We start from the raw sequence: 14,164 nt of genomic DNA, 5'->3' as shown, positions 1-14,164 counted from the left end.
GTTCCTTAGTTCTCATGCTTCTTTTTATAAACTGATTTTGTGAACTTCAGACCTTTTTTGTTAACTTACTGGAGTGTGTATGCACAGAGTGTAAGCACTGGAGTGTGTAAGCACAGAGTTCCTGCATAGTAGGAGTGTTTTAATCTTGGTGTGGTTTCCAGTTCCAGAAAGGGAAAAGTAAAACTTAGCCACAAGCTGTGTGGCATGCTCACTCAGGATAAGCATTTCCATCTGTTGATTTCTGTGTTTTTCCATATGAAATGTTTATGTTTTGGCTTTTGTGTAAGCTTTACATTTACTTCATGAGTCGGTTAATACAGTTGGTAAACAGAGCCAGGTCGCATTTAGGTGGTGGAGTTTCTTTAGTGTTTATTGTTGAACATTTGAACTGACACTGTACAATACATGCCTGTTGCTTTGGTTAACTCAGGAAAATATTTGAAGAGGTGTGGTTCAATTGAAATATGCTTACAGAAGGAGTAGGCAGTCTTTTTGGGTCGTGAGCACATTTGGCAATTTGAGAAACTGTCCTGGGCACCACCACAAAATGGCCCCCATTAGCGGTGTGGCAAAGGACAACTAACCTGCCCAAAAGACTCTGCCTCTACAAGGCAGAAGTGGGGTCTGAGCCCCAAGACACTGAACAACTCCTTTGAACCCATGATTTTCAGCACCAATGGAAACCTCTTTCGCAGCAAACCCCACTGCCAGTAAGAAAATGTATGTGTATGTGTTTTAAAGTGGGAGGGATAGGGCACCTTGGTGGGTTGTCCAGTGGTGCTTTGGTGCCCAGGGCACTGTGTTGCCTACCCTTTGCTTACAACCTCTCCTAACCTGGTGCCCTCCAGATGTTTTGATCTATAACTGCTATCAGCCCCAGTTGGCATAGCTAGTGGTCATGTATGATGGGAATTGTAGTCCAAAAGATCAGGATGGCACCAGGTTGGGGAAACTGGCTTAGGGTATAGAGATATTGGTGGGTTCCACCCCCCCAGCACTTGTTCTCCCTTGTCAAATTTGTGATTCTAGAGGTACAAAAATCTAGGTTCCCAGTAATCAGTGGCAAGTCCAAAACTGGGACTGGTGATCAGCACCTCGATTGCTAAAGAGGGTAGAAAACAGATTTCTCTTCCTTTCCTGTGTATTGTGGTCTTGTAGGACCTGGTGCTTGCTTTGTCTTACTCCCTGCTTCATTCCTTTCCGAGCCTTGCGACCTTTCCTCAGTGCCACAGTGCTTTTTGGGCAGCTTAGTTTCCAGTATTCTCAGCCTGAGCTAGCAGTACCAGCAGGGGCTTGGCCACCATTTTATCCTTTGGCCAACTGGATTCTACTAGCCCAACTGGATCCCATGTGTTACAATGATTTCTCCTTGCTTCTGAGTGATTGTAACAAGCAACTACTCACTGAAGGAGGAGCACCCAAGTCAGATGCTATGATTTCCAAGCAGGCTTGAGTCCTGGCACCTCTCCAAAAGTGCTCAAATTCAGCATTAGCCACAGCCATCTTTTTTCTGAGTGCGTCTCAGTCAGGACACACATGTATCCACAGAATTGTGTATCTCCTGTCAATGCTGATATACAATTGGAAGTCTGTCAACAATACAGTTTCAGCTTTCCTCCTCCCCTGCTGTCATGCATCTGTGGCTAATCATTTTCTGTGATGGGGAAGGGATTAAGTCATGGATTTGACTTTAAATATTTCCCCCCCTAGATTTCATACAGCTTTTCGGATGTATCAAGAGGCATGCAGTAAACTAGTGTATACATTTCAGCAATAATAAAGCTTAAAATGTGCAGCTTAATACAAATGGCACATTTTAATATTGTAGAAAACAAGACACTATTTCTACACCAACCTTGACCATTTGTATATTGCACATGAGATTTAAATGCAGTACAACTCAAATCTGTTGAATTAACCAATCTTTTTTAGATACAGACATCTTGTCAAAGATTTACATACTATAACTCGTTGAGACTGTGATCCTATACGCACCTACCTTTGAGTAAGTCTTATTGAAGTTAATGAGGCTTACCTCCTGAGTAGATGTGTATAGGATTCTGCTGACAGGCTTCAATCCTAAATCCACTTACTAGGGAGTGAGCCCCATTGAGCTCAGTGGGGCTTATTTCTGAGTAAACATATATAGGATCTCTCTCAGACGGCACAAACCTATATCCCTTAGACAGTGTCAGGGGGACATAAGATTTTTCAGTTTCTGGGCTCCGAGGTCTGAACCAGAGCTCTGACCTCAGCGCCCAGAAATCATGCTCCCTACCCCCTTGTAGCTGGTGCAGTTCTCTCTGCGCCAGCTACATCTCCACACTTGGAAATGGAACACGGAGACAGGGAAAAGGGGGCGGTCCCGGAGGCATGGCAGGGAGGACACTGCAGAAGCCATGTTACACAGCTTCCTGTGTGCCGTGCGGTCTCCCCGCTCCTGCTATGAAGCTCCCAGGCTAGACAGGTGAAATCGCTTGTCTAGCCAAAAGTGCAGGGCGGACGGAGTGCGGGGACAAGGATCGCCTCCATGCTTGGTCAGTGTCAGGGGCGCGTCTGAGCGCCGAGAGTTGGAGAGCAGTTCAGAGTCTGAAGAGGAGCCGCCAGACATGGAGGAGGAATGTTCCTAGGCTATTCCAGAGATGGCGAGGCTGGCTCCTCAGGTTTCAAAGGTGCAGCTGGAGGAAGGTCCCTCTTCACCCCCCCCCCCCATTAGAGATAGTGAACAGGGAGAGGCAGTGTTTGGAGAATCTGAATTAATAGATGCAAGGCGCAGACACAGAGCCAAGAGGGAGATGGCCGGGGAACAACTCAGGAGGTCTTCCCAATTGGCCCTGCATGAACAGCGGCGCTTAGAAGCCTCACGAGGGAGAGAGAGACCTCCCCCCCCTTAAGTTAGGCAGTGAGCCCGCCTTTTCTTTCAAATGGTGGGCAACTTTTCATAGCTACCTTTTGAACCCCCTGAAGGCATTTTCTTACAGACTGAGAGTCATTGAGAATTTGCATCTGTATGGCCCTTTGTGGTAATGGAATTAAAAGCTGTAGATTAAAGCCTCTTGTCTGTGTTTGATTCGGAGTATGAAGATCAGCAAAGGGAAACCTGACCTTCAGCCTAGAAGAACGTTAAAATATGTCCTAGTTGGAGCCTGTCAATAAAAACCCACTTAAGTGCTGTGGAAAGGAGTCCACGAGTTACCTTGGCTGTCCTTCAACCTCTTAAATCAAGTAGATCCAATCCCTGCTTCTCAAACATTGGCAGCAAAATGAATGCTTTGTTTAGAGAATAATGGATTTATTCCAGAGGCGTAGACATGTTAGTCTGTTGCAGCAAAACCAGCAAAGACTCTTGTGGAATTTTTTTGAGACTTACAGGTTTATTTTGGCATACATTTCTGTGAACAAGATCTGCTTTGTAAGATGCATGGATTTGTTATGTAGCTATACATGTACAAGGAGTGAGACATTCACTCAAGACATTTTGGAGCATGTATCCAGAGCTGTCTGCAGCTGGTGGCTGATAATTTGAGCTGAAGAGAGAGCTTTCTTAAAGACTACATCCATCACATTTCTGAAATACTTTTGGGTTCTTTGTTGCATGCTAGCACTGTCAAGAAATGGAACCCAGGTTTTGGGCTATAGAGATAGGGTTTATGTTGGTTTTCTATAGGACCAAGTAAATGGACTGCAGTCAGCCACATGGAGAAAGTATTAGCCATAAGAACACAGATCTTTAAATGTACGTGGATCCCTTTTGGTTTGTTTGAAGTGTCTTAAGGATTTTGATCTGAGCTGTTGCAATGGCTACTGAAGTGGGGATCCTTTTTGCTGTCTCCCTCCCCTCTCCCCACCCGTCCTGCGGCTAACTGATTTCAAGGGGATCTAACTGGCCCAGCATATTCCTAATTTGAACCCAGAATTCCCTGGCTCATTTATTTATTTATTTATTTATTTATTATTAAATTTATTAATCGCCCATCTGGCTGGTCACCAGAGCATGATCACTCTGCAGGTCTTCATGAGTAACAGTCTCTTTGATATTCTGTAGACACTCCCCACTCTGAAATGTCATATTGGTGAGAGTATACATCTGAGTGGACAGAAGAGACAAACATTGTGGTCTTCATTCAGAAACCACTTTCTTAGTCTTGAGTAACTTGTCCCATTGATTTCAGTGGCTCTACTCCAGGAGTGCAGAGCGTCAGGCCCATGGACCAAATCTGGCCCTCCAGCATTCCCAGTCCAGCTCTCCAGGGTTTCCCAGAAGGCCACGCCCCTTTCCTTGGCCCCTCCTCTCCCACAACAAACAATTGTTTGGTTCCTGACTTTCATGTAGTCCTCCTTCCATTTTAAAAGGCTGAAATACCTCTTTTAAGACTTAGTTACTGGCAGAAAGAGCTTTAAGCTAAAATATACTTGTAATTTGGGGTTTGTGGCTCTGCCCCTTTTGCCATCAGCCCTTCCCACCACTGGAATGTGGTCCCTGAGAGCTTCATTTAAATGGAATTCGGGCTCGGGCTGAAGGAGGTTCTGCACCCCTGGTCTATTCTAAATATGACTAAGACTGGATCCAACCTGATATTTCCAAGGACTAAAAATGGTCTCTCTATGGATAGCCACTTTGTAAAACAAAAGGATTTTGAAGTGTAAGCGTTAGTATGTTTTTTCTTTTTAAATGACATTACTATTTCTGCAGCAAGCATTCAGTACATGATTATAGGAGGACTTTGTGTAATTAGAATGTTTGCTCTGCCATGAATGTTCTGAAGATAATGTTCCTGTTGCTTCTCTTGCTCCCCTTTGTGTTTTTCAGGGACTCCAACCGTCATGTTAAGATAAAGCAGAAAGGCGCAGTGCTGAACATGCTAAAGAGGTTAGACAAAATAAGGTTCAGAGGTCACAAGAGAGATGAGTTCCTTGATTTAGCAGAGTCTCCCAATGCTTCGGACACTGAATGTGGAGATGAAATCCCTATGAAAATACCTCGTACGTCAGGCAAAGACAGTGATGAACTGAGAGACCCTGTAAGTATTTGAACTGATGATGCGTATGTTGTCATTTTTGTATTTTGAAGAAGCTGGGCAGAGCAATCCAATCCGACAGGAGAATTGCCAAATTCTGGCTCATGCCAGCCGGGCAGAAGTGAGGAGGGCAGTTTTCCTCCCCCAGCCTTGTTTTGTTGCATTTTGTCTATTTTTTGTTAGTTTTTTCCCCTCCTGTTGCTCCCAGTGTGAGGGAAAATAAGTACATCAGGGCCATTCTGGGGATGTGTCACTGGAAGGGGGAGGGCTTTGGAATCTGTGGATCCAGACATCGCTCAATCTCCCCCCCCCCAACATTATTTTTGTCCTCTTCACTGTTGGAGCACCAGTGGAGGAGCAACATCAGTGGACCTTTCCGCTGTGAGGAGGCTTCTGAGGTCAGACCTTCTTTTCCAAGGGTGGAGAGGGAGATCTGAAAAATTTAGGGTGCAATCCTATGGGGATAGGCAGCTGCCTTCAAACTTGGAGGCAACTGCCTATCCAATGCAGGGCAGGAGAAGCATGGAGGGGATCGTCCCCTCCGCGCTTCTCCTGCCCTGCATTTGTGGCTAGACAGCCGATTCCTGTCTAGCCGCGGGAAGGCGGAGCGGGGGAGGAGGCTGCCAGACGACACATAGGATGTTTCATACTGGCATTTCCCCCTTCCTTGCCCCGGAACGCCACCCAGAACGCCCTGTTTTGGCTTCTCCGTGCTCCTATTCTGAGTGCAGAACGTGGGGCTTTTCTGCGCTGCCTGTGAGGCAGCACGGAAGGGGGGAAAGGTCAGTTCTTCAGGAACTGACCTTGGAGTGTGGGCCCCGAGGTCAGTTCCCAGAAAACCACATATCCTATGGCTGTCTAGCCACTGACTAGCGGCCATAGGATTGCTCCCTTAGTTATTTGTTTTAAGGATTTCTACACTTCACAACTTGAATGTTCTCCCAAAGTGGTATACAAACTACATAAGAGAAGTAACATAATAACATAAATCACCACATTAACATTTCATAAAACCCAATTAGTAAAAGAGCAGTATAATGCAAATAAATAAATGAATAAATAAAATGGTTCCCTGAACCAATCACAGAATACATCAAGGTGAAACCAAGAGCAATAATTAGAGCAAATGCAGACTGAAGCAAATACGTCTTCAGGGGCCATCTAAAAGACAACATAGAAGGGGACAAATGTTAAGTATTATATCTGTACCAAGCAAACCATGGTTAAGGCACTTTCCTCCTTCTTCAGCCTCTCTGATTGCAGGGTGACAAGCAATGTCTCCCTTTACCTATCCTCTGATATCAGGTCTTAGATCTGCAAGCTAAACCATAGTTTCATTGTACAGTTAAACAGAATCAGGTAGCGTTAACCATGCTTAAAGGTTATATCCGTACCAGACCATTATGGGAAGCAGAGGTAAATGTGATGTGTTGTTTTGGTTATTTCATTTGGTATCTAATCCCTGAGGCAGGAGTTTGTGTTCATGAGCAACCTAACTTACACCAATAGCCTATTAGTTAGGTGTATTTTCAGATCTAAACCAATATTTTAAATCTGGTGGGGTGGCATTTTAGTTCAGGCAATGTTTGGCAATGCAGGCAGGATTGCAGATGGGGAATAAAATGCAGTTAACCGTGCTGCTGTTTCTCAGAGCACATATGCTCTGATACAGTATAGTAACCATTGGCCTTCAATTATTGGTTTGCTACCCACAACTGTGTCATGACCTTATTTACTCTGGATTGTGCTAGCAGTGCTATAATAAACCTTTGGAGATAGATGGAAAAAAAGACGGAAAGTAAGGGAGAGAAGAAGAACAGCTGCCTTTTACTATCAAGTGTAAAATACTCATTGTTTCTCTAGCTCTATACTGTCTGTTCAGACTTGCCACAGCTCTCCAAGGTCCCAGCACTGATAACTATATTCCGAAACTTTGGAGTAGCCTGATATTGAACATAGAAGGACTTAATTTGTGCTGGATTCTGTCAAACAAGAATAGACTAAAATGCCTCTGGTTGGCAGTACAGTGCATTCTTCTTACCAGTAAGGGCCAAAACAGATGAGACATTGGAAATCCCTGACTGGGTATCACAACACTTTCATTTTTACCTAAATTCCAAGGGTCTTTGAATTGGATCAGATCAGAGGCACTGGGTGGGAGGGGACAAATTTAATTCTTCTCCCTGCACCAAGTTTCTGATATAACCCACTCCCTCAACAGGTTCTGTATGTTTTCTGTTGCAAGGCCAATGGTTTTGGGAGTGGCGAAGGTTATCTAGATCAGTTACACGCACGTGCGCACACACTGATGCTCTGATTGGATTTGGAGATCTCCAAGACAGCTTTTAGACAAAAATGAAAATCTCAGGAGATCTGGTTAGAATCTACACTGGTGCCCCTTGTGTTTCTGAGGCACATGTATGACTGGTTTTTTTCCAGCAGCAGTTGCTGCATTGTGGGCACACGTTAATAAATACAGCATGGAATCCACTGTGTTTATAACACAAATCAAGTGCCACATACCAATGTCTGGTGTTGTAATTTCAGGAAGAGTAGGAGGTGTTTGAAAGGTCACATGTGCTTTATTGTTTGTGTTTATAGTGCAGCACATGCCACAAGCCACAGCAGAGTGCTGCAGTTGTGGGAGAATGGGAGGTCATGTTGCCATTTCAGGTTTTTTAAAAGTCTGTTAAATGCACGTACAGTTGTGCAGGAACACAGGTTTTAAAATAAAGATTATATGGTTAATCATGGCTGCGCAGGTCTGTAGGTGCATGTTGAAAAATAGCCACACCCCAAAATAAAAAAATTAGAATGGCTAACCAACTGCCTTGGTTGTAGAAAGAGAGGAAATGGAAGATAACCCATAGATTTCCTGTCTGCAAATCCCTTCCTCCCACTTGAGGTCAAAGGAGAACTTGGCAGAAAATGTTGCAGAGCAAGTCCTCCAGCTTTGAAGCCACTCCTGCCAGTAAGCGCTATTTATAATATTGCTAGATTGGAACTTGCATAACTTGGGGCAGTATCCAATCAGCCGGTCCCAGAGTTTCTGTTGCTCAAGTGCCCCCTATCCCTTGTTTATGGAATGGGGCAGGTCAGCAGAGCTCACATAAGGGAGCTCTGCCAACCTGCCCCTTCCAATAATGAGCCTTTCCACTCATTTCAGGGCTTGAGCTAAATTGCAGAAGCGCTAAACTGGCAGGGCTGGTTGCACGTGGAACAAAAGCAGTGGTGGGCTCTGCTTGTGCATGGGCAGGGTTGGATACCGCCCTTGGTAGCAGACAGAAACCACACTCACAGAAAAAGAAGTCATACAAGTGGTCTGGGAAAAATGGAATTTTGAGGGAGCATCAGGACAACATGTTAGGGAAAGTCTGTGATAAAACAGCCCCTGGTTGTGGATCTTCCTCATCACAGCAGTTTTGGACTTGAGTCAGTACAGAAAGGCTTCATACATCTGGGTTTAGGGAAGAGAGCTTCTGGATCAGACAGATTTGACTCCTGACAGCTAAATTCAGCACTGGAGAAGGACAGATATAAGCAAATGGATGTAGTTAAAGTAAAGCATAATATATGGTACATGAAAAGTGGTCCCCATATTGAAGGTGGGCCCAGGTCACGTGGTGAGAAGGAGGAGCAGTTGCTGCTACTGCGTACTTGATCACTGGGTCTCTGCCTGTCAAGCAAGCAGGTGGTAGCTGCTATTATTATTATTATTATTATTATTATTATTATTATGAGGAGGAGGAGGAGGAGGAGGAGGAGGAGGAGCTGGTGATAATGGTGGTGAGAAGGCAGACTCACTGAAGGAGGGGTCCCATTGAGAGTGTCTTGCTCAATGGAAGCCCTCAAAAACCTCGAGCCAGCAATGTGTACACTAATGCAATACAGTTAGATCATCCAAACACAGTGAACATATTGAAGAGATATCTGTAGTGGTTGTTGCCCTGTTCTAAAAAGTTGAGGACTTGCCTGTTCCAGCTTCTTAAGTTAAAAATAGCTTGCTCTGTGCCATGCCACGAAAAGCAAGAGGATAGTTGAGCTCTTATATTGTCTCTGCAGCATGACCTTGCAGTGTGAATTAGAATGCTGGTCAAGGCAGCTGAATCAGAACCACTTCAGCTCTCCCCAAAGCGCAAAGAAGCACTGGAGGGCTTCAAAATAACATTTGCTGTATGTATAGCTGATTGTGTGAGATCTACTTATAACGTAGATTTGACAACCTTACTTTTTCTTCCTCATCATTTAGTGTTACTTAGTTCATGGATTCACACTGAATGTTGTTTGATTTGGCAGCACTTCGGGTGCATTTGGGACAATAAATCTGTACACCTCTCATTTTCTTTTCATTAGACATAACTTCAGAGATTTTGGATAACTGTGCAAACCGTAAGCTCTGTGAGGTTTTGTATGGTGTTTGCTGAACACCTGCTGAGTTTAAATAATTTAAGGCTGTAAGGTAGCATAGATAAAACAGGGTTCCTTATTTGCAGGCTCCTTAGTTTATTTTAAATTATGATATAGGTTGCTTATTGTTTTATGTTATCTACAATTATAATACATTTGCGAACATCATATTTTCTTTGCTGGATCAAACCAGCGTCCCTCTAATCATTTATTTATTTATTTTTATTAATTAAATTTATTAATCGCCCATCTGGCTGGTCACCCAGCCACTCTGGGCGATGTACAGCATATAATAAAACAGTTTAAAACAATAAAATTCTACAATAAAAACATTTTCTAAAATACCCAAACCCACCCCAAATGCTTGCCTGAACAACCACATTTTTAATGCACGACGGAAGCTCATTAAAGAGGGGGCATGGCAGAGTTCCCTAGGGAGGGAGTTCCACAGAGTGGGGGCCACCACAGAGAAGGCCCTCTCCCTCATCCCCACCAGTCTAGCTGTCCTGGCTGATGGGACAGAGAGAAGGCCATCCGAGGCTGATCTTGTTAAGCGGCCTGTCTGGTGTTGCTGGAGGTGCTCCTTAAGATAGGCTGGGCCGGAACCATATAGGGCTTTAAAGGTCAAAACCAACACCTTGAATTTGACCCGGAAAACAACTGGTAACCAGTGCAACTCCTTCAGCACTGGAGTGATGTGATCTCGCCGGCGGCTGCCGAGCCACCGCGATCTGTACCAGCTGCAGCTTCCGAACCATCTTCAGGGGTAACCCCACGTAGATCGCATTACAGTAGTCTAAACGAGAGGAGACCAGGGCATGTACTATCGATGGGAACAGATGGTCGGGAAGGAAGGGGCGCAGCCGCCATATCAGATGGAGTTGATACAGCGCTGTCCGGCTCACAGCTGACACCTGAGCCACCATGGACAGTTGGGAGTCCAAAATGACCCCCAGGCTGCGGACCTGGTCTTTCAAGGGTAGCCGTACCCCATTCAACACCAGGTCAACACACCCCAGCCTCCTCTTGTCTCCCACCAAAAGTACCTCGGTCTTGTCAGGGTTCAGCTTCAGCTTATTCCCCCCCATCCAGCCACTCACCGTCTCCAGACATTTGGACCGGGATTCTACGGCCAACTTTGGTGAAGATTTGAATGAGAGGTAGAGCTGCGTGTCATCCGCATATTGATGACACCGCACCTCAAACCTCCTGATGATAGCCCCAGCGGCTTCACATAGATGTTAAATAGCATCGGGGAGAGGATGGAACCCTGTGGCACCCCACAAGTGAGTAGCCATGGGTCCGAAACCTCCTCTCCCAGTGCTACCCTCTGGTGCCTGCCGGAGAGGAAGGACTGGAACCACCGCAATACAGTGTCTCCAGTGCCCAACCCCTCCAAGCGGTCCAGGAGGATACTGTGGTCAACAATATCAAAAGCCGCTGAGAGGTCGAGGAGAACAAGGAAGGAGCATTCACCCCTATCCAGAGCCCTTCTCATATCATCCACCAAGGCGACCAAGGCCGTTTCTGTCCCATGCCCAAGCCTGAAGCCCGACTGAAATGGGTCTAGATAATCGGTTTCTTCCAAGTGTGCCTTCAACTGCATCGCCACCACCCGCTCAATCACCTTGCCCCAAAATGGCAGATTTGAGACTGGGCAAAATTGTTCAGAACTTGGGGATCCAAGGAGGGCTTCTTTAAGAGTGGTCTTATCACTGCGTCCTTGAGGGCTGATGGCATCACTCCCTCCTCAGGGGAGGCGTTCACCACCGCCCTGATCCCCTCACCTAGTCTCTCTCTGCAGCCCATAATGAGCCAAGATGGGCAAGGATCAAGTAAGCAGGTGGTCGGCCTTACAGATGAAAGCACCTTGTCCACTTCATCAGAAGGAAGAAGCTGGAACTGATCCCACAAAACCGGTTTGCCACAGGCTGCCTTTCTCACTAACTGTATCCACAGCGTGCGGACTAACACTCCTAATCTGATCAATTTTATCTGCAAAGTGCCTTGCCAAGGCCTCACAGGAGGCCTTAGAATGCTCCAGTGGAGCCACAGGACCGACCAGGCTCCGGAGCACTTGGAACAGCCTCCTGGGACAGCACTCTGCAGATGCGATAGAGGCAGCATAATATTCCTTTTTTGCTGCCTTCACCGCCACACGATAGACTGAAGATACAGCTCTAGCCAGTGTCTGATCGTCTTTGGAGCGAGACTTCCGCCACCGGCGCTCTAGCCATCTCACCTCCTGTTTCAGAGCTCATAATCGCGGATTGAACCATGGTGCAGTTCGAGCCCTGTTCAGGGGAAGAGGGCGTTTCGGAGCCACCTGATCTAATGCCCCAGTGATTGTGGCATTCCAGCCACCCACCAGGGTCTCGACCGAGTGGCCGTTGGCGTGCCCCAGAGAATCCCCAAGCGCGTTCAGGAATCCATTCTGTATCAAGTATTTTCGACAGTGGCCAGCCAGATACCTCTGGATTATCACAAAGGAGGGTATGATGGTGATTGCCATCCCCTGTTCTTTGTCCCTGGTATCTTGGAACTGGAAGTACAAGTGGGATCTGCAACAAAATGGTGCATTGTAGAGTGCTGCTGTTCAGGGTTTCAGCTAGCCAGCCAGCCAGCCATGCCCCCTTCAAGGATATACCATTCCATTCCCCCTCCAATCTGGTTTTCCATTTTCCTCTCCCAGCATGCTCAGTCCTCACTGGGCTATGTTTGGTTTCCCATCCCCACCCTTAGGTTTTTTTTCATACTTTTTTTTGTACTTCTGCAAACTTTGGGTTTTCCCCCAAGCCTGTTGATACCTCCCTCTTGTGTGTAGGTCAGGCCATTTTGGCTATGTAAGAATCCAGACTTGAGGAATGACTTCAGTGTTAGTAGGATACTAACTCTGAACATGGAAGCTCACTTAGCCATCATTACAGATGTGAAGGTCCGGAAGAAACCAGGAAAAATTCTGGAAAAAAACGTTTTTTCCCTGGGGGGTTTTCCAAAGACAGTTTTTGTTTTTTTCCGAAACACTGGAAAAATTGAACAGCTTTGGATGATGAAATATTTTCTTTTAGAATTTAAGACAAGGTTACCATGTTGTTGCCAGGCCTTTACTCCCCCTGCTCACCAAATTATTTCTAAAAACTATGTAATAAAAAGACTTTTGTAGAAAGTCTAGGGGTATAAAATATCTGGAAATAATGAAGCCATGGGAAAAATGTTTTTTAATCCTCTCTATAAGATTCTCTGCATAGTTATTTCTTCAATTTCTTATTAAAATTATTGATCCAATGTATCTATTACTGATAAACATTTTGGGATGTTCCAAGTCATGCTCAGTTTCTTGATATGTAAATAGAGTCACCATATGGAAGAAAATCTACAGTCTTGACAGTTTGGATTTTGTTCTATGGAGTCCTGTGTTTCTAGACTTGTCTTCCTCTGCCTCCTGTTCTTCCTGCTTCTTCTGGCTTCTAGGATGATTCAGATGTTTCAGGGACTACTTGCTGAAATTCCCTTGGGCCAGCCATAAACTAGGAACCTTATGGCCTGAAATATGTTATGTATAACTTGGTTTGCTCATAAAATTAATCAAGTTTGGTATATTAAAATTTAAAAGTATAGTTTATTCAGACAATAATTACAAATTTACTGAGTTTACTTTTTAAATTTTTCAGATATAATGATAATTTTATGAGCAAACCAGGTCATACATAATATAACTGTATAAACATAAAGGCTGTATTACATGCCTAAAACAGCCTTCCTCAACCTAGTGCTCTACAGATGTTCTGGACTACAGTGGCCAGCATTCCTGACAATTGGCCATTCTGCCTGAGGCTGACTAGTGCTGATGTCTAAAATATCTGGGGGCACCAGGTTGGGGAAGGCTGTCCTAAAGGAATAAAGTGACTTTAGATATATAAAGAGTGCTAAAATAAGTATTTTTCACTTATTTTTCCAAAAATTATGTCCCCCCCCCCCCGGGGGGGGGGACGGAGTCTTTTTCAGGGCTTTAAAATTTTCCAAAATGTTACATCTCTAGCCATCATAGATAGTAGCTGGTGATAGAGCTGTCTTCTGTAAACCTTTCTAATCCTTAAAAAAAACTGCCTGGGGCACAATGGTTGCTGCTGTCCTGTGGCTGTTCCCATGTTGTGTGTAGTAATGCATGCCAGTTCCAGCTGTGCGATTGCATATCAGACTACAGATACCCACTTGCCTCTGCCATGGGATGTAGTTGCATGTTATGGTGGTCAGGTGGCGACCGGAGAGCAGGGTTTCTCAGTTATATGCACCCTATATGTGGAATGATCTCTCCAGGGAGGTGTACCCATTGTAGGCATTCTTAGTTGCCCAGGGTTTCCAGCATATTACTGAAGCTGTTTTTAATGAATGGTGTTATTGGTTCTGATGGATTTTATTGCTCCCTTGGTTTTTAATATTGTGTGTTGCATGTATTTTCGCGTTTAAAATTTTTTTTGTCAGCCACCCTGACTGTTCTTAATTGAAGGGCAAAATATAAATGGTTGAAATAATGAATTAATTCTTACCTTATAGCTGGTATATTACATATCAGAAAACAGCATTCAAGTCCCCATTTTAACCTCAACTTTATGATTAATAAACTATTAATGCTTCAGTTTGAATAGTAGCTTTCTGATTCTGACTGTGTGAGGAATTCACAATTTTTGTTATGTTCTCCCTGTATTTAAATGGTTGTGAGGAATAGTTGGCAATTTCCA

The 14,164-nt window shown here is 44.7% G+C and overlaps 1 protein-coding gene across 6 annotated transcripts in view; it reads left to right on the top strand.

The window, feature by feature from the left end:
* Window positions 1-14,164, top strand: part of GRAMD4 (GRAM domain containing 4) — a 121,979-nt gene that overhangs the window by 22,657 nt on the left and 85,158 nt on the right. For all 6 annotated transcript variants that reach the window (XM_084810980.1, XM_084810976.1, XM_084810975.1 and 3 more), the window contains one exon: window positions 4,811-5,021. In XM_084810980.1, the coding sequence (XP_084667106.1) occupies window positions 4,811-5,021 (211 nt within the window). The remainder of the gene's footprint in view (window positions 1-4,810; window positions 5,022-14,164) is intronic.

The sequence above is a fragment of the Heloderma suspectum genome, chromosome 7 (assembly GCF_057233095.1).
Source record: "Heloderma suspectum isolate Gila_16-S chromosome 7, 16-S_ref, whole genome shotgun sequence".
Lineage (NCBI taxonomy): Eukaryota > Metazoa > Chordata > Lepidosauria > Squamata > Helodermatidae > Heloderma > Heloderma suspectum.
Note: the sequence above shows the minus strand (reverse complement) of the source record. Positions and strands in the feature narration are given on the sequence as shown.